Here is a 25,708-nt window from a genome sequence, read left to right as displayed (position 1 = left end):
GAAAAAATAATAGCTTTCCTCAATGTAATTGACTTTGAAAACCATAAGTAACCAAGAAAAGATGTAACTGGATAGTTCTGTAACTCATGCATTTATGTGCAGTGACTGTCATTCTCTTTTTTTGTTCTTTATTGATGCTCAGTGGGTTCAGATGAATGCAAACCCTGGTTGTTCAGGTTTGTGCCGTAGCCTGAAATGAACTGAGGATGGCTCAGATCCAGTCTGAGATTTCTATTTTAAAAGCCTGCTTTGGAACAGATTTGTTATGAACTTGGGTTGGCAGACGTTTGACTTGCAAGTCAGAGACTGCAGTTAGAATTCCTTTTGTAGTGCTGCTGCTTAATAGCCACTAAACCTGGAAGATTGACCATGGGGAGGTATTAATGGGATCTGCAACTCTTCTTACTGTGGCTTCTACAAATACTTTTGACTGTCAAAAATTAAATTATTAAAGTACTTCTGTTACAGCAAAAGATTCTTAACTGCAACACAGTTCTGACTAGGAATGGTATATTAAAACTTACTTCTGTACTGCACTAGCTTTTTATACATCCCTCTAAAATAATCTTACCAATCAGTACCCATTTTCAGAAAACTTTAATGCTTGAAATTAATCTGCTGCAATGTATAAAATAAGCAGCTCCTCAGTAAAAAGCCCTTAAAATAGCAGCTTGCGAAGACACACGCTACTTTTTATTGAATCTACTGACAATTGTTTAATAAGTTATTTTACTCATCAGAAGGAACTTTTCAACCTATTTATAAATACCATGAACCCTCACATCTGGAGTAGCACTTGATACAATAAAAATATTTTCATTTTATAACAGTGGCATACTCAACTTAAGACTTGAATTTAAATATTTCTATAATTCTATTACATTTTAGAAATTTGTTTTTATAATTTCTACTGATGTTGCAAAAAGAAATAATCTCAAAGGAACATTCAACAGAAAGGGTTTACCAAAAGTAAAGTCATCAAGACTGTGCTTCCTCCCATACTGCCACCGCCTAGGCATACATATTAAACAGTACACAAACCGTACAATCATCTTTACAGTGTATAAAAAAATGTGCTGAAGGACATTTCATGTCCTTGTCTGCAGCTTAAGATGTTACTTTTCTGTAGCTAATAGTCATGTTTAACTTCTGTCAGATACTATACTAAGACACATTTGGGGTTTTGCAACATGACGACAATGTTAAATATGTTCATCAAAAAGATAGAAAAAAGACAAATGAAATGTCATTTAAGTAAGTGGAAACATTGTTTTTCATCAGTATCCCAATGGCAGAAAGTCTCATTCCGCATTGTTCTCTTTCATTTGGTCTTTGGTACTATTCACAGTGTAATGTTGCAGGATGATTAAGGTCAAACATTTAAATAGACTCAAATGTGCACATCTCAAACTGGCAGAAGTGTGTGTATGTATGATATTACTTATATACTTACACAAAACCCATTGACATTTAAAGAATTAAAATGTTTTTGTCCCCTGTAAAAATTCACATACATTGCAGCTTGCATAGAGAGACAATTTCATGTGTGCATATTCTACTAAAATAAGGCTGCTGCATTTAAGTTTAGCACAGAATACTTACAATTTTTGGGAAACAATTCTGTGCTATCTGTCTTATTTTGTTGAAGCAAAATAGATTTTCTCCCTCCCTCTTCTTCCTTTCTCTGCACCCCCCCCCCCCAATCCACTCTCAATATCCGTAGGTGTCACTGTAGTTAAGGCTTGGTATTGCTTTGGAAAGGGTTTAAAAAGTAGAATGCATCATTTGTATTAAAAATATTTCTTGAAATTTGTAAGAATTATTCTTCGCATTCCTCCAGCAGAGTGTGAGATAAAATTGAATGTTCCTGTGCAATTGCTGCAAGTTCCTTAAGAAATTCTGTGAAGATGACCGCAGCATTGATAGCATTTTTCATGTGCAAGGAAACACAAGGAGGAGCCATTGGCTTACTGAAATTACTTGAAAACAGCTGTTGTGCATTTTGGGCAGTACGTGGAGGCTTTTGTCCATTTTCTGCAACACCTCGACTGTGTTCTGCAAGAGGTTTTTCAGGAAAGAAAGTCAGTTACTAATGTGTATTTTTCACATACTACAATTCACATTTTTACTCAATTAACTTGTGATTTTTTTCCATAAATTCAAACTGAGTTAAATTTTTCATCCTCATTTGTTCAATCTTTATGTACAAATAAATATGCAGTCATCCAAATGGGGGGATCTGGAGACTTTAAAAGCATTTTATAACCTTACCTTAACCACATGAACTACCTGATCTTGCAACATGTACGCAAGATTCTTCTTGATTCACAACTTTTTTTTGTCATTGGCAGAAGTCTTTTCTTACTCCATAATGTATTTAACCTTTATTGTTTTAGTTTTTTGTTGTGCTTAATTTTTCTTCCTACCTCTGCTAAAGGCTCTGGATGGTGGAATACAGTTTCATTGCCCTCAGTAACACTTATCTTGCCCAAGTGACTGTTCTTCATAGCGTCATACGGCACAGAAGGAGACCATTCGGCCCATCCAGTCAGTCCTGTTCTATCCCCGTAGCCCTGCAAGTGCCTATCCAATCTCCACCACTTCCGTCGGCAGCGAGGTTCAAGTCCTCATCACTCGCTGTGTAAAAAAGTTTTTCCTCACATTCCCCCTTGCCTAAAACCTTAAATCTGTGTCCCCTCGTCCTTGTACCATCAACTAGTGGGGAACAGCCTTTCCTCGTCTAGCCTATCCAAACCTGTCATAAACTTGTTCACCCATCAAATCACCCCTTTGCTCTAATGAAAAATCCAGCTTCTCCAATCTGTCCTTGAAGCTAAGATCCCCCATCCCTGGAACCATGCTGGTAAATCTCCTCTGCAGCCTCTCAAGGGCCTTCACATCCTTCCTAAAGTGTGGTGACCAGAACTGGACGCAATACTCCAGTTGTGGCCTAACCAGCGCTTTATAAAGGTTCAGCATAACTTCTCTACTTTTGTACTCGATACCTCTATTTATGAAGCCCAAGATCCCATATACTTTGCTAACCACTCTCTCAATATGTCCTGCCACCTTCAGGCACCTATGCACATTAACTCCCAGGTCCTCTGTCCTTGCACTCTCTTTAAAACTGTGCCATTAAGTGTATATTAGCTCTCCCTGTTCCTTTTACCAAAATGCATCATCTCACACTTCTCTATTAAATTTCATCTGCCTATTCTGCTAGCATTTCCTGTTGCAGTCAATTGGCATCATCCTCACTGTTTGCCACACCCCCAAGTTTGGTGTCATTGGCAAATTTAGAAATTCTATTCTGTATTCCAATATCCAGGTCATTTATTTTTATCATATATATATATATATATATATATATCCATCTATCAAAAAAAAGTAGTGGCCCAGCACTGACCCTTGGGGAACACTACTGTCTACCATCCTCCAGTTTTCTTCATACGCAAGTCTAGACAGTAAGTGGCGGAAGGCTATTTGAGCATCGGACTGTCATCACTGAGCCCAATACTGTTTTCTCCCAAGCTCCACGTGCTGGCTGATTTCTTTATTGAACCTAATTGTAGTATCCTCGCAACTGCTCCAACGGCGATCAATGCTAACCAGCTAGAAATCAAATTTGGGACGTTCTTGGTCTGTAAACCTTGGTCTCACCAACAGTTGATTTACTCCCTGAACAATAAGGAAGGAGCTGCTTGCCCAATTAAACAGAAACTGAAAGTGGTGGAAATACTTGTCAAGTTGGTCAGCATTTATGGAGAGAACAGGGAGGTGATTTTCATTTTCGGTGGCCACAGAAAACTGGCAGTCGTGGATCAGCCGGCCGCCTGTTGCACATCTGCCCGATTCTCCTGTCCATTGAAATCAATTTGATCCACGACTGCCAGTTTTCTGCCACTGCTGAAAGTGCAAATTTACATCCCACGTTTCAGGTGTGGATTTCATCAGAGAGCCCCCATCCCAAAATATGGTTTCCTGGACTAGTTTTAATCATCTAAGGGGGATGGGGAGGAAATTTCCATATTTGTTTCCCTAAATTGACCTTGGTTTTTAATTTTTTTGCCTCTCCCAGGAGATTGCATGGTAGTTTGTGGGTATTATGAATCATGATGCTTAAGGCATCACAACTGTTTGGGGCAGGCTCGATGGATCACGATCTACCTGTTCCTGGTGTAATCCTTGATGCTGACACAATGAAAAGTTTTCACTTTGGTACAATTACCTAGAACTCATTTTCCAAAACCTTGAAGAACATAATTGCCAACAGAAATTAAGGGTTTTGGAATTGCATCAAATAAATATTAGGATTGGTTATTTTAATGTCAGAATAATGTTATTTCAAACAGGACCTGCAATTAGTAAGCAAAAGTACCAGCATTAAGAGCCTAGCAGTCAAATTTAAAATTTGGAAGATCTTAATAGCACATTTAGTCAGTTATTTACAAAAAATTCTTAGGGACAACCATTGTTCCTACACTTGTGTGTTCTTCAATTTGGCTCCTTGAATCTAAATGAAATCCTGAACATTGGACATCAGGGCCTTAGTGGAATTCTAGATCTAAATCGGGGATAATGTAATGGATATTTTTGATAAATACCAGGAATGGTAGTATAGTGATTATGTTACTGGACTAATGATCCAGTGACATGAGTTCAAATCCCACCAGTATCAGCAATAGTGACCATGAAACAATCGGAGTGTCATAAAAACCCATCTGGTTCACTAATGTCCTTTAGGGAAGGAAATTTGCCGTCATTACCTAGTCTGGCTTATATGTGACTCCAGACCCACAGCAATGTGGTTCACTTTTAAATGCCCTCTGAAATGGCAAAGCAAACCACTCAGTTGTAACCAAACCACTACAAAAATCAATAATAGAACCACAACGGCACACCCAGCCCAGTTGACCCTGCAAAATCCTCACTCACATCTGAGGAACTTGTGCTAATATTGGGAAAGCTGTCCCACAGACTAGTCAAGCAACAACCTGACATAGTCATACTCACAGAATCACCTTTCAGCCAATGTACCAGACTCCTCCATCACCATCCCTGGGAATGTCTTGTCCTGCCGGCAGGACAGACCCACCAGAGGTGGCAGCACAGTGGTATACAGTCAGGAGGGAGTGGCCCTGGGAGTCCTCAACATTGACTCCGGACCCCATGAAGTCTCATTGCTTCAGGTCAAACATAGGCAAGGAAACCTGCTGATTACCATCTACCACCCTCCCTCAGCTGATGAATCAGTACTCCTCCATGTTGAACACCACTTGAAAAAAGCACTGAGGGCAGCAAGGGCACAGAATGTATTCTGGGTGGGGAACTTCAACGTCCATCACCAAGAGTGCCTCGGTAACACCACTACTGACTGAGGTGGCCAAATCCTGAAGGACATAGCTGCCAGACTAGGAATGTGGCAGGTGGTGAGAGAACCAACACAAGGAGAAAAACCTACTTAAACTCATCTTCAATCTACCTGTCGCAGATGCATCGGTCCATGACAGCATTGGTAGTAGTGACCACTGCATAGTCCTTGTGGAGGCAAAATCCCGTCTTCACACGGAGGACACCCTTCATCGTGTTATGTGGCTCTATCACCGTGCTAAATGGGATAGATTCAGAACAGATCTAGCAGCTTAAAGTTGGGTATCCATGAGGCGCTGTGGCCCATCAGCAGCAGCAGAATTGTATTCCACCACAACCTGTAACCATATGGCCTGGCATATTCGTCACTCAACATTACCATCAAGCCAGGGGACCAACTCTGGTTCAATAAGGAGTGTAGAAGAGCATGCCAGGAGCAGCACCAGGCATACCTAAAAACAAGGTGCCAATCTGGGGAAGCTGTAACACAGGACTACATGCATGCTAAACAGCAGAAGCAGCATTCTATAGACGGAACTAAGCGATCCCACAATCAACGGATCAGATCAAAGCTCTGCAGTCCTGCCACATCCAGTCATGAATGGTGGTGGACAATTAAACAAATAATGGGAGGAGGAGGCTCTATGAATATTCCTATCCTCAATGATGGCAGAGCCCAGCCCACAAGTGCAAAAGACATGAGAAGCATTTGCAACCATCTTCAGCCAGAAGTGCCAAGTCCGCACCATCACAGAAGCCAGTCTTCAGCCAATTCGATTCACTCCACATGATATCAAGAAATGGCTGAGCGCACTGGATACAGCAAAGGCTATGGGCCCTGACAACATTTTGGTTGTCGGCTGAAGACTTGTGCTCCAGAACTAGCGATGCCTCTAGCCAAGCTGTTACAGGCATCTACCCAACAACATGGAAACCTGCCCAGGTATGTCCTGACCACAAAAAGCAGGACAAATCCAATCCGGCCAATTACCGCCCCATCAGTCTGCTCTCAATTATCAGCAAAGTGAAGCAAGGTATCATCAATGTGCTATCAAGCGGCACTTACCAATAACCTGCTCACCGATGCTCAGTTTGTGTTCCACCAGGACCACTCGGCTCCAGACCTCATTACAGCCTTAGTCCAAACATGGACAAAAGAGCTGAATTCCAGAGATGAGGTGAGATTGACTGCCCTTGACATCAAGGCAGCATTTGACCGAGTGGCATCAAGGAGCCCTAGTAAAATTGAAGTCAATGGGAATCGGGGAAAACTGTCTACTGGCTGGGGCCTAGCACAAAGGAAGATGGTTGTGGTTGTTGGAGGTCAATCATCTCAGCCCTAGGACATCGCTGCAGGAGTTCTTCAGGGCAGTGTCTTAGGCCCAACCTAATTCAGCTGCTTCATCAATAACCTTCCCTCCATCATAAGGTCAGAAGTGGTGATGTTCGCTGATGATTGCGCAATGTTCAGTTCTATTCGCAACTCCTCAGATAATGAAGCAGTCCATGCCTGAATGCAGCAAGACCTGGACGACATTCAGGCTTGGGCTAAGTGGCAGGTAACATTTGTGCTACACAAGTGCCAGGCAATGACTATGTCCAACAAGTGAGAGTCTAACCACCACCCCTTGACATTCAACGGCATAACCATCGCCAAAAAAAACACCATTAACATCCCGGGGGTCACCATTGACCAGAAACTTAACTGGACCAGCCACATAAATACTGTGACTACAAGAGCAGGTCAGAGGCTGGGTATTCTGTGGCAGTGTCTCACCTCCTGACACCCCAAAGCCTTTCCACCATCTACAAGGCATAAGTCAGGAGTGTGATGTAATACTCTCCAATTGCACCCATCCACCACCTTAAATGTTCACTCTCTCCACCACCGGCATACCGTGGCTGCAGTGTGTACCATCTACAAGATGCACCGCTGCAACTCGCCAAGGCTTCTTCAGCAGCACCTCCCAACCTGCAACCACTACCAACTAGAAGGACAAGGGCAGCAGGCACATGGGAACACCACCTCCAAGTTCCCCTCCAAGTCACACACCATCCTGACTTGGAAATATATCGCCATTCCTTCATTGTCACTGGGTCAAAATCCTGGAACTCCCTCCCTAACAGCACTCTGGGAGTGCCTTCACCACAAGGACTGCAGCGGTTCAAGAAGGCAGCTCACCACCTTCTCAAGGGCAATTAAGGATGGGCAATAAATGCTCGCCTGGCCGGCGACACCCACATCCCAGGAACAAATAAAAAAAATACCTGAAGCTTCGAGAAAATTGCAGGCTACGGGGAATGAGCAGCGGAGTGGAACTAATTGGATTGCTCTTTCAAAGAGCTGGCACAGGCACAATGGGCCGAATGGTGGCCTTCTGTACTGTGAGATTCTTTGATTCCATAAGTGTATGCGTGGACAAATTTTTTTAAAAGGTACCTTTTTTGGCTGTGAATATTCTTTTGTGTGAAGTGGGGATCTCCACCCGAGAGAGCAGATATTCCCGAGTTTGGGTCAGGAATGATGAGAATTCTTCCCTTGTAGAAGCAAATTGCTCAATTGTATTTTTCACCGATGCCAGCACCTGTGTAAACACAAACAATGAATTATCAAAACTGCTGTTCATATTTGTTACTTGTTCAATGAAAAAGCAAAATGGTTTGATTTAAGCAACCAGAACATGATTTTTTCATATTTATTTTACTCCACATCTATATTAAATAGGCTTTGAATTCATTTTCAATTCAGAAGGAAACTCTCGATTTACCGGCACCTAAATAACCGGAAATCTCTGTTAACCGGCAAAATTCAGGAGTAGGTTCAGGTAAGTTTTACTTCATATTAGTGGCCGTTCCTGGAGCTGTGGCTGTGTAATCGGGTTCCTGCACTTGTTGCTAAGCAACAGGGACGCTTGGTCTGTGGCCGGGGTTCCTGCAGCTGTTGCTAAGCAACAGGGAAGCCTGGATTTGTTGCTGTGTACGGAGCTCTTGTACCTTTTAACCATAACTCTCTGTAATCCGGACTTTTTGATAAACTGGCACCACGCCGGTCCCGTCGGTGCCGGGTAACAAAGAGTTTCCTGTAAGTGAATTCAATAGTGTTGCCTTTCAATAATTTAAAGGTCAGCCATCCTAACATATTTTGCAAAGTTAACAAGTGATCACACGCCACTATCTTACTTTGATTGTTTTGAACAGAATTTCTCTTCTCTGAACTTTTTTTTCCAAAGAAAACAATCAAATAATAAAAATCATTGTGGTACTGCACCAGACAGACCAGGAAGATTGCAAGGCTGATTCTTAATCTGTGTTGAGCTAGCTGAACTCAGCGGGAGCAGCAACAGGGTAACTACAGTTGGCCTCAGGGCCCCCAGCTAGGAGGATGAGAAATCAGTCATTGTTCCCTCTCCTGATTGCTATCCAGGGACCTGTGCTGTGAAATTATACATGTAATGTGGAGCTTGCATGATCCGGCTCAGCTGTGATTCTCTGACCAAATAGGATGCCAACACTCACAATCTAAACTCACACAAAGAATAGTTGCTTTGGTTATGTACTGGAGGACTGTATGCTACATGGGGAGCTGTATGCCAATATTGGGAGCTTACTACAAGTAAAATCATGGGTATTACATACCTTACCATTCAATAACGACACAGTATTGGGCACCGCTGCCCTGCCCCTATTACAGTGTCCATATTTCTCTCTTTCAACGAAGAATATTAGCAGATGTTTACAGAATACTAAGTTTACAAAGTACTAAGATAAAGATTTACTTCCATATATTTTGAAAGTTGTAAAGGTCACATCGAAAGCTGAAAGCAAGTCTAGCCTTGAAAATATCGAACTTTGGCGCAGGTCAAAAGAAGTTGCCTCCTTTAACTGTGGTTATGAAACAGCAACATTTATACAAACAAGCCTGTGTCACATATACTACCCCACAACTGATGGTTACATTCCTTCATGTTGCTATGGTTACAGTACAGAGGAGGATATTAAATAAAGTCTGAACAATAGACAAAACAAAGGTGTCTTGTGCTATGGTTCAGTGTTGTGGTACTGAGACATTCAGAACAGTAAGATTATCCCAGGGTTCAATTCCCAAGTTAGCTGATCTCAGCTAGTGAGGTGGTGGGGCACAACTGACCTTGACATCCCTGAGGGAAGCTGTGACTATGGGGAGAATTCTGGCCGTATTCCTACTCCAAATTATTGCTGGCTCCTGCTGGAAGTGTGCACACTTGGACATTCAATGAGGACAGGGTTAGGCTTATTTTTAAACAGCTTGTTGACTCCTAAGGGACTTGTTGAGAATTTTAGGTCTACCTTAGATATCCCTTGGGTACAGCAGAGCTGCTTCCTCCCATAAGTGGTCCAAACATCTTATGTCCACGAGTGTGCCCAAACTGCTTAATATCTAAGTATACGATAGCATAACCCAGGGATGCAACAATAGGTCCTGCTCCCTTGTGATCTGACCTGGATATTGTGTCATTTGCACGGGCTTTCAACTGTGCATCCTCAATGTTTCAGTTGCCGGACTGCAAAATACTTTTGAGATAAGGCCGGATGCAGGTTTTCTTTTACAAACAGCAAGTGAACATACAGAGCAACAGGTGTAAATAAAACACATTTACTCCACTCAATTGTAATTCGCTTGTCAAAAAATGAGAAAAAATATAAACCACACTTGTTCATGGGCTGACACTCGTTTTTGACATTACCTTTCTTTCTAAACAAAAAAATGACCTTTTGAAACTTAGTTGCCAGACAAAGACCATCCCCCTGTCTATGTGTCTGTTTTCTCCCCCTGCATTCAAAGGAAATGGAAGGATAAGGCTTTCAACTCCTTCCCTGTTCAGATACCCCAGTGGGCCTGTCAACCAAATAAACTACCCCCTCTCCTAAGAATATATTCTCAGCAGGCACCTCATGTTAGGCTCACATGAATAGAATCATCCCCACCATAATAGGTGTGGATGTTTTGTTAGGTCACCCGAGACAAGGTAATGAATTGTTTAATGTCCCTATGTCTATTGCAGACAACAGTATAGTTGGCTCATTAATACATAAAAAGCCACTGAGACTGTAGTAACCTGGGAGGTTATGAGTAACCTGATCCACCAGGTGGTGCTGTGGCAATTGCTCTCCTGAGTTAAGTCTGATCTGTACTGGTTGTACTCTTTGTTTTTGCTGCCTCATGGCAGAAGCTTTTATGTGCAAGTGTTGATTAAACCATGTTAAGGAGTTAACCTGTGTCTGTCTCCATCTATGGCCACCTCAAGATACCACAGAGACAGAGGAGAATTTTAAGTTATCTTAAACGGAGTGCTTCTAAACAGAGTGTTAAAGTTGGGAATTCGGAGAGAGTGGGAATTCGGAGCAGAGGGGAAGGAGGTACTATTCTTTTCCTCCAATACTTGGAATGAGTATAGAGGATAGGCATATGCCAGGTGGTACTCCAAGCCAAGTAAATTTAAATGGCCTAGCACAGGAAACCCCAGCACTACCGGGCCAGAATGGGAGCAGCGCACTTGAAGAAAAAATAGTCACCAAGGTCACTAGTGAGAAAGATTTTCTAGTACAAGATAAGGTCAAACCATACAATTTTGTTTGTTTTTAAACACTGCTGTTTAAGGCTTCTGAATGATAAAACTCTGGAACCCTGGTGACCGTGGCTGTGCTTGTTGTACCTGATACAGTGAGCGTACACTGGGCTGAAACACCATGTTAATGTTGAGCAAGAAAGAACGAAGCAGGGGTTGTGGATAGCAAGCCAGTTGAGCAACAATCCCGGTAAGCAGCAAGTTTACGTGTAATTCATTTTCCGGCATATTCTCCAGTTTAGACAATAAAACGCTGATGAATGGTCCTGTAAACAGAAAGGTCAAGTGAGTCAGGAGAAGATGGAGTACTTCCAGCTATCGGTGATGTTAACACCTTGACTGCCAGTGACACTAAATATAACAAGTACCTTTAACAGGCTGCCTGATGGTACTATTAATAACTCCTTCCTTAACAAAGAATACTTGACAAGCACATGAAAAATGGGACAGTTGAGCACGGCACCAGAGGCGCCCTGTGCCCTTGGAACCATACCCTGGCAGAAAGCAGCACATACAGGAGAGGAAGGGACAAGCATGGAGGGAGAATAAACTCTGTATACAGATCAATAAGGAGGGCTACTTTTTTTAAACAGTATTTTTAAGCAGCACAATTTCTAAGGTTGCAGGTTCCGTTCCTAGTCTGTGGCGAATTGACTGATCTCAGCCAGGGTCTACAGTTGGCTTCAATGGTTCTGGGACTAGGAGGGGGAGGAGAAAAGAAAAATCAGCCAATGTACCCACTTCTGCTTATTATTCAGTGACTTCTGCTGGACAGTGCATATAGGTGTTGGACATTAGGAGAGGTCAGGATAAGCTAAATATCCAGCAATAACTATCCATGTCTAGGCTCCCACATGAAAAATGTCCACTTAAGTGAGGTCTTGTAGTAATGTTTTATAAATGCAAACAAAATGGTCCAATTTTACTACAGAAACAATTAATTTATCTTTCCAAAATATTACTAAAATTTAAAAATTGTGTAAATTCTTGGTTTTAAAAACACAAGTCATTCCCAAATATCTTAAACTGGTTCCTGGGTAACAAATACAAGTGGCTTGGATTGTCTGAACCACAGATATTCTCTGCCTCCCTTTGGAGAAACATCTGGACAATTCCTGGCTCCAGCACAGACTACAGATCAGATTTTTGGAGCTTTGAATGTGGGGAATGGCAGTCATGAACTGTACATTTAAGCATCAGTATGCCACCCATGTCTTGCAACTGGATTATTTACATGCAATGCAGCATCAGTGGACATAAGGGTTAGAGATGGTGGAACTGAGGACTGTGCTTCAAGGAAGAGAAATTCAATGGGGGAGAAATTCGGTATCGCCCCATTTGGGGCACAATTATCGGCCGGGCACAAAGTTTAGCGCCTGTCGCCAATTATCACCTCCAACTGCAAACTTGGCTTCTATCGCCCCTGGAGGTAATTGGAGCGCTAAATCAGGCGCTACACACCTTTCTTAAGGCGCTAATACCGAGGAGCAAGGTGCTAACTCAGAGTGCGGGCGCAGCGCAGGCGATGTCAGTTAGCGATGGAATAGAGACACACTGGCACTGGCCAGTTCTTAAAGGGGAGGGTCGATCTTGCTCTCCAGCTACACCCTGCTCATTGCAGCCTTGAATCTCTCTCTCTGTCAGAATGAGTGTTTGACTGTTTGGTTCACTCTTGCTCTACAGCAATCTTGAGTAAGTTACTACAGCATGAGTGCAAAAACGTCTACCACAGAAAAGGCCAGGAAGAGGCTGCCTTTAAATAGCGCCCCCCCCAGCCCCTCACCGACTGAGAAACGTTCCAGTCTCCCTGTCGTTGCTTGCGCCAGGCGGAAAGGAGGGGGGCGCCACTCAATATTCTGTCTGGGGTGCCAACTGATGCTCAACTGACATCATGATCTGCAGGCGCAGCAGGTCGGGGCGGTAAACTTTTGCGCCGCTGCAAAAACTCTAGTTAATTTCGCGAGTGGCGCAAACATCACCACGCCTGGTTGCTAGTTGCTTTGCTAAGGGTGCTAATGGGAGGCGCAAGCCAACCGAATTTTTCCCCCAATGTCTCCACAACATGCACAGATTATAAAGAGGGAAAGTCTCACTTACTCAAGATTGCTGTAGAACAAGAGTGAACCAAACAGTCAAACTGAAGCTGAAAGAATTCAGAGTTAAGTTTGATTGTTGGTGTTTTCAATGCTTCCCTTGTAAAGTTAATCAGATTTTATTTGAGATTACAGGCCCAATTTCTAAGGCGTTGGGACCGCAGTGTTTACTGCTTCCAAATTTACAATGAATTTCCAAATCTTACAGCAAAAAGAAAATTGTTCCTTTTCTCATCTCTGAAGGGTTTCCTGACAACATGTGGTACACCTGCACCATGAAAGAAAGACTTACATTTATACAGCGTCTTTCATGACTACCGGACGTCCCAAAGCGCTTTACAGCCAATGAAGTACTTTTAAAGTGTAGTCACTGTTGTGGGAAACACAGCAGCCAATTTGCAAACAGCAAGCTCCCACAAATAGCAATGCAATAATGACCAGATAATCTGTTTTGTTATGTTGATTGAGGGATAAATATTGTCCAGGACACCAGGGATTACTCTCCTACTCTTCATCGAAATAGTGCCATGGGATCTTTTGCATTCGCCTGAGAGAGCAGATGGGGCCTCGGTTGAATGTCTTAATTGAAAGATGGCACCTCCGGCAATGCAGCACTCCCTCAGCACTGCACTGGAGTGTCAGCCTAGATTTTTGTGCTCAAGTTTCTGGAGTGGGACTTGAACCCACAACCTTCTGACTCAGGCGAAAGTCCTACCCACTGAGCCACAGCCGACACTGTTTCAGAATACCACTAAATGGAGATAACATTTTTCTAAAAACAGTTGTAAAATGGCACATAGACTAGATATAAGAGGGATTATTAGGTGTTTATAACACAGCGTATAACAAAATGCAGATTCATCACACTTAAAAGCACACATTATAGGCAAACATACACATTACTCTAGGTAATGGCCACATTTAAGTGTCAGCTTGGCTCAGTGGTAGCACTTTCACCTCCAAGTCAAAAGGTTGTGGGTTCACTCCAGGGCTTGAGCATATACCCTATGCTGACAGTTTAATGCAGTATTGAGTGGAGTGCTGCACTGTTGGAGATACGATCTTTTGGATGAGATGCTAAAGCAAGGCACTGTCTGCTTTCTCAAGTGGCCGTAAAAGATCCCATGGTACTTTTTGAAGAGCGGGGAGTTCTCCCGGTGTCCTGACTAACATTTACCCCTCAGTCAAAACTACTAAAAAAGATTATCTGGTCTTTTATCTCATTGTTGTGTGTGAGACTTTGCTGTGTGCAAATTGGCCTCTGTTTGCCTACAAAACAACAGTTGCTTCAAAAATAAACCATTGGTTGTGAGGCACTAAGATTTCCTGAGGACATGAAAGGTGCTACATAAATGTTTTCCCTCTGTGCCATACAGGTAGTTGAGTTATCCTGATACACAAGGCAACACAACGCATGAGACAGGCTAGATCAATCAGCTGGTCCTGTCCTGTCTGATGTTTTCTCTTATTCATATGCCATAATAACAAAGAATTGTAATATTTAGCAGTACCTGTTATTCAAACAGTTCAAGTTCTTGGTGTTATTTAAGAGCTTTTTGCACTAGCTTTTCAAATTTATATCCAAAATAAAAATTGTTACCAATGAGAATACTCTTTTCCAAGAAATTCACTTTGCTATTCTGTCTTATTTATTCTTCACTTGTTTTCTAACATTTAGCTTGTCTCTGTTCTGAACACTTTAATCTAAACTCTTAGAAACTAGATAGACAATGACCGTTTGAATGTTTTGAGATAATTTTTGCGCAGATCAAGGTTCAAACCTGGGATGTACCTGGTCTGTACGACTTAGATACTCAATGAATAGAAAGAAAGAAATGAAAGAAAGCCTTGCATTTATATAGCGCCTGTCATGATCTCAGAACATCCCAAAGCGGTTTACAACCAATTAAGTTTTTTTGAAGTGTAGTCCCTGGTGTAATGTAGGAAATGTGACAGTGCGCACAGCAAGGTCCCCAACAGCAATGAGATAATGACCAGATAATCTGTTTATTGCTGTTGGTTAAGGGATAAATATTGGCCAGGACACTGGGGAGAACTCCCCTGCTCTTCTTTGAATAGTGCCAGGGGATCTTTTATATCCATTTGAGAGGATAGACAGGCCCCCACTTTAACGTCTCATCCAAAAGTCGGCACCTCAGACAGTACAGCACTCCCTCAGTACTGTACTGAAGTGTCAGCCTAGATTTTATGCTCAAGTCTATGGCGTGGAGTTGAACCCACAACCTTCTGATTCGGAGGCGACAGTGCTACGACAGAGCCAAGACTGACCCCTAAACAAACTAATTGAGCCATTGGGTGACCTCTCCTTAATGATGGTTGCCACTTCTATGAAGCTCAGATGTAGACAAAAGGCACTGTATTCGGTTCCCCCTTTTCTATATGTCAACATACCTGTGAATGGAGCGCCATGTATTCTAGCAGGATTATTGGAATACATCAGGTGAACTTTCGGACCAAATGGAAAAGTTATATTGTCGGAAAGTGGGGGCTCAGAGAACTTCTCAAAATCATCTTCCTCTTCTGTAGGAGTGCTGGGTTCAGATGAGCTCTTCTTCAGTAGCACTAATTCACCGGGATTAGAGTTTAGCTTTGCAAGAAGATCATGATACTGTGAAAGGAAATCATCAGTCTCCACACTCAAGGTACGCCGGTTGGAGCACTTGGACTCTGTGCTTAACACATGCAAGCTGGCTTCCTGTTTCTTTTCTCTTTGTGCAGGTCCTGAGTGCTCCATTTCTGTGCCCTGCTCAGAGCTGGCACTCACAGCAGTTTGATTCTCTGAAGCAGTGTTCCTCGACGTGCTCTGCAATGTCCTATTGGCAGGCCCATTGCTCATCGGTGCCTTCTGATCTGTGCTTTTCATGGAAGCTGATGTTTTGACCTTTTTAGGATTATTTTCAACATTCTCCTGAGCATCTTTTTCTGCACATAGTCTATAAACCATGACATCATCGTGGAAATCTGATTCCTCAATGTAGGAGCCTCTAATGAGCATTAATGCACTTTTCTTCATCTCCTGAATGTGCTTGGGAGGATCTGCTGGTTGTGTATCGTTCCCAGTTCCTTGCTTAATTGCAAAAGGAAAATAAGGCTGTAAGGAGTCTTCATCGGACCCCGGAGACATTCCAGTGTCGTAGCTGTCATCCCATTCCAAGTCCAGTTGCATCTTTTCTCTGGTGGAACTGGCCTTCAACCTGGTCCTCCTGATGACAGAATTGTGTTGGGCTTTAGCTGATGTGTTGCTGCTGAGTTTGCTGGTGTCCTCTGGCAACACTGGGGAAACAATTTCAGCATCTGAATTTTCACCATCGTAAGGTGCAGACCACCCTCTGCAGTTTTTCATACAGGTGGTGATGTTCACCCGAGCCTCCCACAGGTACTGCAGGTAACTGATATCCAGTGGTTTTCGGAGTCTGTCCCAGTCCCCTGGAATTTGTGCACATGCCACCACTTCCTTGGAGCCTGAGACAAAATGGCATTGAAGTCAATATTATGAAGAACATCTCGTGATAAAGGAGCAGTACAGTTTACATTTTTAAAAAATTCTTATTTGGATCCTCCCCCCCAAAAAAAAACTCTCTCCATACCTTCCTGAAAGTGCTCACTCATTGTGGGCAGTACAGTTCCACAGACACCAGGCATCCTCAACCATGTGCGAGTCTAGACAGTTTCCAGCGTTAGACATATATCTACAGCCAAGGGGAGGTCAAGTAACCCCTTCTCAGAAACTGCCAGGCCTCTTCTTAGACACATGTTGTTGAGCTGACCACTAGGAGGCGAACCAGAGCAGCCCCAGGAGACTGGCATCTGAATCCCCTTCCTTTTAGTCAATTGAGTGCCTGGCTTCCATCTCGGCCTCTCCTTCACGGCACGATGGAGATCTGAAACATGTGTAGGGAATTGACCAGCTTAAACCATGGTATTTGCTTTTTAAACAAAATATCCATGATTCCGTTCAAGTGCTGCTGATTGTCTTTCAAGCTTTGGCATTCTTTTCATTTTTATTGTACAGTCATTAAAGAAGAAGTGTTAAATGTGAGTGACAGTGTATCTTCTGATTATACTATCTCACAACCATGTCAAAGAAACAACGTTCCTCAAAAAGGTGGAAGGTCTTCATGGTACAGGCTTTGAGCACAAATCACCAACCAATTCAATTCACCCCACGTGATATCAAGAAACAGCTCAGTGCACTGGATACAGCAAAGGCTATGGGCCCCAACAACATCTCGACTGTCGTGCTGAAAACTTGTGCTCCAGAACTAGCCGCGCCTCTAGCCAAGCTGTTCCAGTACAGTTACAATCCTGGCTATCAAATTGCCCATGTATGTCCTGTCCAAAAAAAGCAGGAAAAATCCAATCCGGCCAATTACTGCCACATCATCAGCAAAGTGACAGAAGGTGTTGTCAACAGTGCTATCAAGCGGTACTTACTCACCAATAACCTGCTCAGCGATGCTCAGCTTGGGTTCTGCCAGGACCACTCAGCTCCAAACCTCATTACAGCCTTAGTCCAAACATGGACAAAGGAGCTGAATTCCAGAGGTGAGGGGAGAGTGATACCCTTGACATCAAGGCAGCATTTGACTGAGTGTGGCATCAAGGACCCCCAGTAAAATTGAAGTCAATGGGAATCAAGGGGAAAACTCTCCACTGGCTGGAGTCATACTTAACACAAAGGAAGATGGTTGTGGTTGTTGGAAGTCAATCATTTCAGCCCCAGGACATTGCTGCAGGAGTTCCACAGGGCAGTGTCCTAGGTCCAACTAACTTCAGCTGCTTCATCAATGACCTTCCCTCCATCATAAGGTCAGAAATGGGGATGTTTGCTGATGATTGCACAGTGTTCAGTTCCATTCACAACTCCTCATATAATGAAGCAGTCTGTGCCCACATGTACCAAGACCTGGACGACATTCAGGCTTGGACTGATAAGTGACAAGTAATATTCGCACCACACAAGTGCTAGGCAATAACTATCTCCAACAAGAGAAAGTCTAACCACCTCCCCTCGACATTCAACAGGATTACCAACACCAAATCCCCCACCTTCAACATCCTGGAGGTCACCATTGACCAGAAACTTAACTGGACCAGCCACATAAATAATGTGGCAATAAGAGCAGGTCAAAAGCTGGGTATTCTGTGGCGAGTGACTCACCTGACTCCCCAAAGGCATTCCACCATCTACAAGGTATGAGTCAGGACTGTGATGGAATACTCTCCACTTGCCTGGATAAGTGCAGCTCCAACAACACTCAAGAAGCTTGACACCATTCAGGACAAAAGCAGCCCGCTTGATTGGCACTCCATCCACCATCTTAAACATTCACTCCCTCCGCCACCGGCACACCGTGGCTGCAGTCTGACCATCTACAATCTGCACTGCAGTAACTCGCCAAGGCTTCTTCGGCAACACCTCCCAAACCCGCAACCTCTACCACCTAGAAGGACAAGGGCAGCAGGCGCATGGGAACACCATTACCTCCAAGTCACACACCATCCTGACTTGCAGATATATCGCTGTTCCTTCATCGTCGCTGGAACTCTCTCCCTAACAGCACTGTGGGAGTATCTTCACCTCACGGACTGCTGTGGTTCAAGAAGGTGGCTCACCACCACCATCTCAAGGGCAATTAGGGATGGGCAATAAATGCTGGCCTTGCCAGTGACACCCACATCTCATGAACAAAAAAAACTGTCTGGTAACAGACATGGGCCTCGATTTTCATTGAGCCATGAGGCGGGCTTTTAGGCGTGCGGGGGGTTAAAATCGCAAAACCTAGGGGTCGCGACACCCCCCCACTTGGTTCCCGCCTCCACGCCATTTTAACCTAGGTGTGTCTGATTGACCCGAATCAGTCCCGCCTCTTTAGGGCCCTTAAGCAGCACTGATTGGCCTTTATAATCCCATTTTAAGAGGCCCTTGTCTGTTTAACCCTTTTCCCACGCAAAACGCGTCTGGTGGGGATGACGCCTGTGAAACCTGGCGTGAACACTATTGGCTTGCTGACTATCAGCTGCAGGTCCAACATTAAAGAGGATATTTGATCAGTCATCATTTGCAGGTGGCAGGACTTTGTTGTCTCAGGTCTGGGGGAACGTTTAGAAGGCATAACCACAGCTGTGGAAGTTTGGAGCCTCACACACTTCTCCAGTGTGACCTCCTGCGAGAGCCCTCTCGCCACCCTCACTCAGCGCTTCCTCAACTGAGGCACCTACCAGAAGCATGGGAGGCCTTTTTTTACTTCCCCTCTTGGCATTAGAGGACCTCCAGCCCCATTCGCAAAATGACACACGCCACAACTGCAGAAGTTGCCATCAGAAATTTTATTTACAATAACCAACTGAGGGCATTTAAAAAATAAACATAACATTTCACCCAAGTGACTACCCTTGTGACTATTAGTGCTTTATTTTCCTCTTACGCGTGCTCCTACGTAGTGGTTCCCCTGTGGCTTCAGCAGATGTGGAGGCCCCTTACTCACTTTCCTGCTGCTCCTGTCGCGACACCTTTGGCGGGCGTCCTCTGGGATGGCAAGCCTGTGAGGGCTCACCAGCAGTCTGCTGCTCCTGCGGCTGTGCAGGGGTTGAGACCTCTATCTCCGTTGGGTGTGTACTCCAGCGGGGCTCTGACCGAGGGCTCTGCAGTGGCATGGAAGTGTGAGCGCTTGGAGAGGAGCCCCCACTTCCTTGAGGTCTGCCACCAACCTCCCTCTCATGGGTCAGGTCCCCCTCAGTGCCTGCAAGTAGCTTGAGAGCAGCTTGCTGCACATCAGGGGGGCCATGGGGACCCGTTTCTACAATGGCAGTCCTGCTCAGAGGGCCTGCCATGAAGGTCTGGTTTCTCTGTTCAATAGCTGACCATCGCTCCTCCAGAGATGTCAGTCTATTCTGAACACTCACCATGTTTTCAACACTCTGGCGACTTAGCTCCTCCATGGCCGTAGCCATCCTCTCCTCTACTGTAGCCATCCTTTCCACGGAGGTTGCTATCCTTTCCGTGTTCATGCGTTCATGCGCCAATGACTCCACAAAGGCTCTGCTCATGTTCACTATGGACTCCTCCATTCGCTCCATACTCGCAGCGACCCTAGAGACAAAACCTGCCAGAGGCTCCTGCATCTGTGCCTGGAGTTCCATCACCTCTGATCTTACGGATGGACCCAGAGGCAGAGGGTCGACATGCAGCTGAGCTGAGCTGGCAGAGTCCTGCGCCCTCCGACGAGGACTCTCCACTGCTGTCCCTGTCTCCACAATCTGCTGATGCTCACTTGTGAGCTGTGATACACCAGGTGACAACTCTACTCTATGTCCCGAAGGTCCCACCGAGGTGTGAGTGTCTGCGCTGGTGCTGGGTGTGCTTATTTCTGATGACGCTGCACCCTCAGAGGTTGCAGATTCCTCTAAGGAGTCCGGCTGCTCAGGCTCTTCCTCCTGCAGAGTGGGGACGGGGGCTCTCGATGGTCCTGTGGGGGAGTCAAGGAAAAAGTTAGAGATGTGATGCCAAGGTTACATGCACATTGCATTCTGCAGATGATCATAAGTCCATATGATGTAGCTTCAGAATCATTATCAGCGACTCATGCAATGCCAATGAGAGAGATGGAAAACTATTCTGTCACCAGCTTGCGGGGATGCTCCTGCCTGTCCTTCCCCAACGTCCACATCTCGGTCAGCCCCGGCAATCTCCAGGATGCCTTCCTCCCAGGGGGTGAGCTGGGCTAATGAGGGTGGCCCTCCTCCTGTCCTGGCTCGCTCTCTCCTGTTGTGAGCTCTCTTTTCCTGCAATGAGGGAGACAAGTGGAGGTTGAGTGAGAATGAAGGAGTGAGTGCAGTGATTGCATAGCATAGATACTTAGAAGGAGACAAAGATGGAGTGAGGTTGCAAGACCAAGGGCCCTCCCTGTGTGTTGTCAGTTGTGTTCAAAGCATCAGAGTGAGAGGGAGTGTGAGGGCTGCATGGTGGCATAGTTCTGTGAATGTGAGCATAGAGAGAGAGGGAATGGGTAAGGGTGCATGGATGTGAGTGTCTAGTGGGATGTGCAAGAAGAGATTGCTAAAGCTGAGTGCTGGTGAGGAAAGGCAATGGGGATCAGATTGAGGGTGATGGAAACATCATACAGTACTTACTTTTCCAGTGCGAAGGTGGTCATGGAATCTTTTCCTGCACTGCAACCACGTTCTTCGTGTTAGCCCCAAGGAGTTGACTTGACCTGCCACCTCTAGCCACACAGCCTTGGTATGGCTGGGAGGCCTCTTCCTCCCTGAAGAAGGGAAGAGGACCTCCCTGTGGGCCCTAGCACCATCCAATAATGCCTGTAGTGAAGCCTCATCAAATTTGGGTGCAGATCTGGCCCTCCCGCTGGCCGTTCCTCCTGCAGGCTCCTGTGCCATCTTAATGTGGAAGGCTGGAAGCCTGCAGAGGAAGCAAGGCTTGATGTGGACCTTAAAAGCAGCAGCAATGATGACATCATATTCTGCGACTTTCTGACTGGAAATACTCAATTGCCAAGGCTTCCCACACGCTGGAAATCAATCGGTCAATTGTGTTAAATTTGCATCAATCTCAATAGACCCATTTACAATCGTGTCAGAATCACTAAATTCAGGGAAACCGCCAATTCCCCGCACCTGAACGAAAATCGACCCCATGGTATCAAACTTATTAGGGTCAAAATGGGTGAGCAGTAGCCTGTCGCACCTGGTGCTGCTGTTGTTCCTGGTTCTGCTGCTGCCGTGCCTGGTGATGGAGGTCCTCTAATGCCAAGAAGGGGAGGAAAAAAAGGCCTCCCATGCTTCTGGTAGATGCCTCAGTTGAGGAAGCGCTGAGTGAGGCTGGCAAGAGGGGTTTTGCAGGAGGTCACACTGGAGAAGTGTGTGAGGCTCCAACCTTCCACAGGTGTGGTTAAGCCTGGTAAAAGTTGCCCCAGGCCTGAGACAACAAAGTCCTGCCACCTGCAAATGATGTCTGATCAAATCTCCTCTTTAATGGTTGACCTGCAGCTGATAGTCAGCAAGCCAATAGTGTTCACGCCAGGTTTCACAGGCGTGATCCCCACCAGGCGTGTTTTACGTGGGAAAAGGGTTAAAAAGGGCAAGGGCCTGTTAAAATGGGATTATAAAGGCCAATTAGTGCTGTTTAAGGACCCTAAAGACCAGTCCCGCCTGTTGCAGGTGGGACTGATTCGGGACCATCAGACACGCCTGGGTTAAAATGACTAGGTGTCGGGAACCAGGCGGGGGGGGGGGGGCGGTCCCGACCCCCAGGTTTTGCGATTTTAACCCCCCACACGCCTCAAAGCCTGCCTGACGGCTGAGTTAAAATTGAGCCCATTGTGTTTGTTACTATAACTGCATGCTACTTTAGAAAAATAGGGTGAGCCATGGACCTCTTGCACAAAAAATGATGATGGAAAAGGAATGTTCCTACACTTTTAAAAAAATGGTAGCAGAATGGATTGCAAAAAAAAAGAACAGGGGGTTGAGGGAAGTTTGATGGACTGGCAAAAAGTGGGAAGTAGTGTCCCACAGGGATCCATGCTGGCTCCACTGTTGCTAACTATATACTGTACATAAATGATTGGACTCAGAAACTGAAAGGATATATGTTTATATACTAGTTCTGGGCCTCCGGAATTGGATTCTGCATCTCTTCAATAATATACCATTCAATTTTAGCTGAGTGACCTGGAAACTGAAGGGTAAGCTTATCATGTTTAGATGGAAGAAATAAGAGTTATCAGTCATCACCTCCTTGTGACCAATTAAGTTGTTTTTCTGCTCTACACATTGTAAGGTAAATGCCCTCTGTAAAGAACTCAAAGTCAATTCTGTATTACCATAAATGGATGCAAAATTATTCTACAATTTTTACATGGCAGAAGATTGAATAAAACAATACACCAAAAAAAATGAACTCATACCTGCAGTGACAGTGTGGGATGGATCAGGGATCTTTGATCCCAGGAAGAATTCGCCCTCCTGTTCTCCAGGGGTCACGCGGATGCCAGAATTACAGCAGGCTGGTGTCAAGGCAAGCAGCTTGGCAGCAGACACTGAGTAGCAGTCTCTTTCCCTCACTGCCCTACGCTGGCTCAGCATCATGTGATTACATGGCATTAGGTACCTGCAACAGCCAAGACCCTTAATTAGTGATGTCAGGATCATCATAAATTAGCTGTGAAACCTGGTGGTAATGTACTATTTATACTTGTTACTAATGTGTCCTTTATACCTCAGCATTGCCTCCACTGCCAAGAGTCCCATCAGAGGTGACCTTGTAGAATAAATTATCCAAATTTCTTGTCATCAGAGGCAGCGAAACCCTCCTAGAATGAAATGTCACTCCTTGCCTGTAACCAAAAGTACTCGCTGCAACAAATAGAAATAGTTTGCAGTTGTAACGTTTGGCTTCAGTTTCCCATTTTGGGTCTGGCTGCATGCAGACTGATCCCTCAAGCTACCAATATAGCCAACAATGCACTTTAGTGTAAATGAGGTGATTCAGCCCCAACATGAACCTGCACAATTACTGAATCACATAAAAGGGTATAAAACACTTCTTCCTGCTTCAGGGTTTTCTTTTCTTCCTCCTTTGTTCTGCTACCACTTGCAGTTCACTTAACTTAAAGGAGTTGCATCATCGTCCCGAGACTGAAACTTCTCAGGACCAGCTCACAGGCACGAATTCTGCTGTAACTTTCATAATAGTTAGATTTCTAAATTATGTCAAAGATATCGGTCCTTTTAACTGCTCAAAGACACTCTGAAAATTACAGCAGCTCCATGTCCACAATAACATGAGGAATGGTCGCTAACTGACAGGAGGAAGAAAAATCTGCATTTATATAACGACAAGATAGAACCCCTTAAGTGTCTCTTTTATATTAGAGAACTGCTTCTAAGGTGCAAGTCTGTCTCAGTTATACTGTGGAATGGCTCTGCACAAAAGTTATGAACGGGACTTTAAAGCAACTGTGCATGCATGTGCAGAACTAGTGCCAAGTCATATTTGTGACTCGATTCATCTGTCTGGGACTATCCCCAGAAGGTCGGTGTTGGCTGGACATGCCAGCAAAAGTACATTGCTGGCTTCTATGGGTGGGTTGCTTTTTCAGCTCACCCGTGGCCAATGGCAGACCTGACGCCAAGTTCCACTAGTGGGAGCCGTTTAGCTTTGCCACGAGTAGCACTTTCCATTGGAGTCATCCAGTGAAGCCATTGCCCGAGGAGAGATTTGGTGCCTCCAAAGGTGCTGTTGGATAGTGCTTGTTACGAGAAGCAAATTTGTAACATAAAAAGGGGCATGAATGGTATGTCTCTGCAACCGTTACAAGGAGTGATTGCAACAATTCAAAACAAAATTTACCATTATAATGGATTGAATGGGAGTTAGTGTAACAGTTCCTTTTAACTAGCCTGCCTCTTACCATCGCCCCGCCCCCCCGCCAAAAAGAGAAAATAGTAGGATTTTCATGTAAAACCACAGCATTAGCTATTCTGCTACCAATTTATCAAATTCAACTCATGCAGCTCCTTTAGCATTTGTAATAATATATAACAAAAGGCCAATTTTAGGACTAATTCAATTTAGCGGAGAAATTTACTGCTGATTCATTGCACTGGAATTAGATCTGCTGGAAGATGTGTTATGCATTAAGTTCTATATAAATGGCTATCGGTGCACAATAAAGACTGGCAATAGATGAGATTCTAATAATTGTGCGATTGGGTATCTGCTGCCATCTGACATGTAGGGATTAAACCTCTTTAGGAGGAGATGTGGAATTATGGAAATATACTAAATTGTTTAGGGCCATTTTCAGGCTTGAAATTGGCGATGCATTGGAGCACGTGCCAGAGGCCGAGCCTTGTCCCAAATTGGGTCTCGGGTTTCATCTGAATAAGTCCAGCAAGTTGCAGACACCAATCGGGTGCCCAGAGGCAGCTCGCCGGTTTGCTGAAGACCTGTGACACTGCCAGCCGTCTGCTAAGTCCTGGAGGCAGGCGAGCAGCGGGCAACCCGCAGTGTTGCTATGGAGCCAGGAGAAGCATTCCTGCTCCTCCTGGCTCCACATCAAGGTAGGTTATAAAAAGGTTACCTTTTTGTTGGCGGCTTCCATCAGTCCCTTTAAGGAGCGCTGGTTATGCCACATAAGGAATCAAAAAACTCAACTGAGCAGGCCTGGTGCAAGTTCTACTCAGGACTCAGAAATTTCCAGGAGAGGTCCTGAAAAATGTAGTAGGCCCCTCATTAACATATGCAAGGGGCACAATGCCCATTTTAGGCAGCATCAGGGAATCCTGAACATCACCTGACCCAATATGGTGCTTTTTGCTTCGGTTCTGCGCACAAAAAATGGGCACATTTCTCCCCATTACATCCTTCTTCTGAATAAAATAAACTTTAAAAAGAATCTGAAATAACTACACGTGTGGTTAATCATATATAAAGTTTACTGAGCCTTTCTAGTACAGTAGGCTCTTCCTGTCCCCTGAAGAATCTTTGAGAGATAAGGTTGCTTCAAACAATTCAGCCACAAGTGGCTAGAATTTCCACAGGCAATTTACACCAGGGTTCACACCAGTTCTGCAGGGATTACACCAGAGTTTATA

General features: G+C 44.5%; 1 protein-coding gene across 1 annotated transcript; it reads right to left on the bottom strand.

Moving 5' to 3' along the window:
- Nucleotides 1–582: 582 nt before the first annotated feature.
- LOC147120810 (FHF complex subunit HOOK-interacting protein 1A-like) lies at nucleotides 583–25,708 on the bottom strand. Its single transcript, XM_085978855.1, has 5 exons — nucleotides 23,017–25,708; nucleotides 15,482–16,552; nucleotides 11,064–11,242; nucleotides 7,811–7,955; nucleotides 583–2,055 (listed from the first exon to the last, which is right to left on the bottom strand). Exons 1-5 carry the CDS (start codon nucleotides 23,261–23,263, stop codon nucleotides 1,820–1,822), a joined length of 1,878 nt encoding a protein of 625 aa, XP_085834981.1. The 5' UTR covers nucleotides 23,264–25,708; the 3' UTR covers nucleotides 583–1,819.

This window comes from Somniosus microcephalus, chromosome 3 (genome assembly GCF_052327205.1).
Source record: "Somniosus microcephalus isolate GS21.2 chromosome 3, FLI_Smic_1.0, whole genome shotgun sequence".
NCBI lineage: Eukaryota > Metazoa > Chordata > Chondrichthyes > Squaliformes > Somniosidae > Somniosus > Somniosus microcephalus.
Note: the sequence above shows the minus strand (reverse complement) of the source record. Positions and strands in the feature narration are given on the sequence as shown.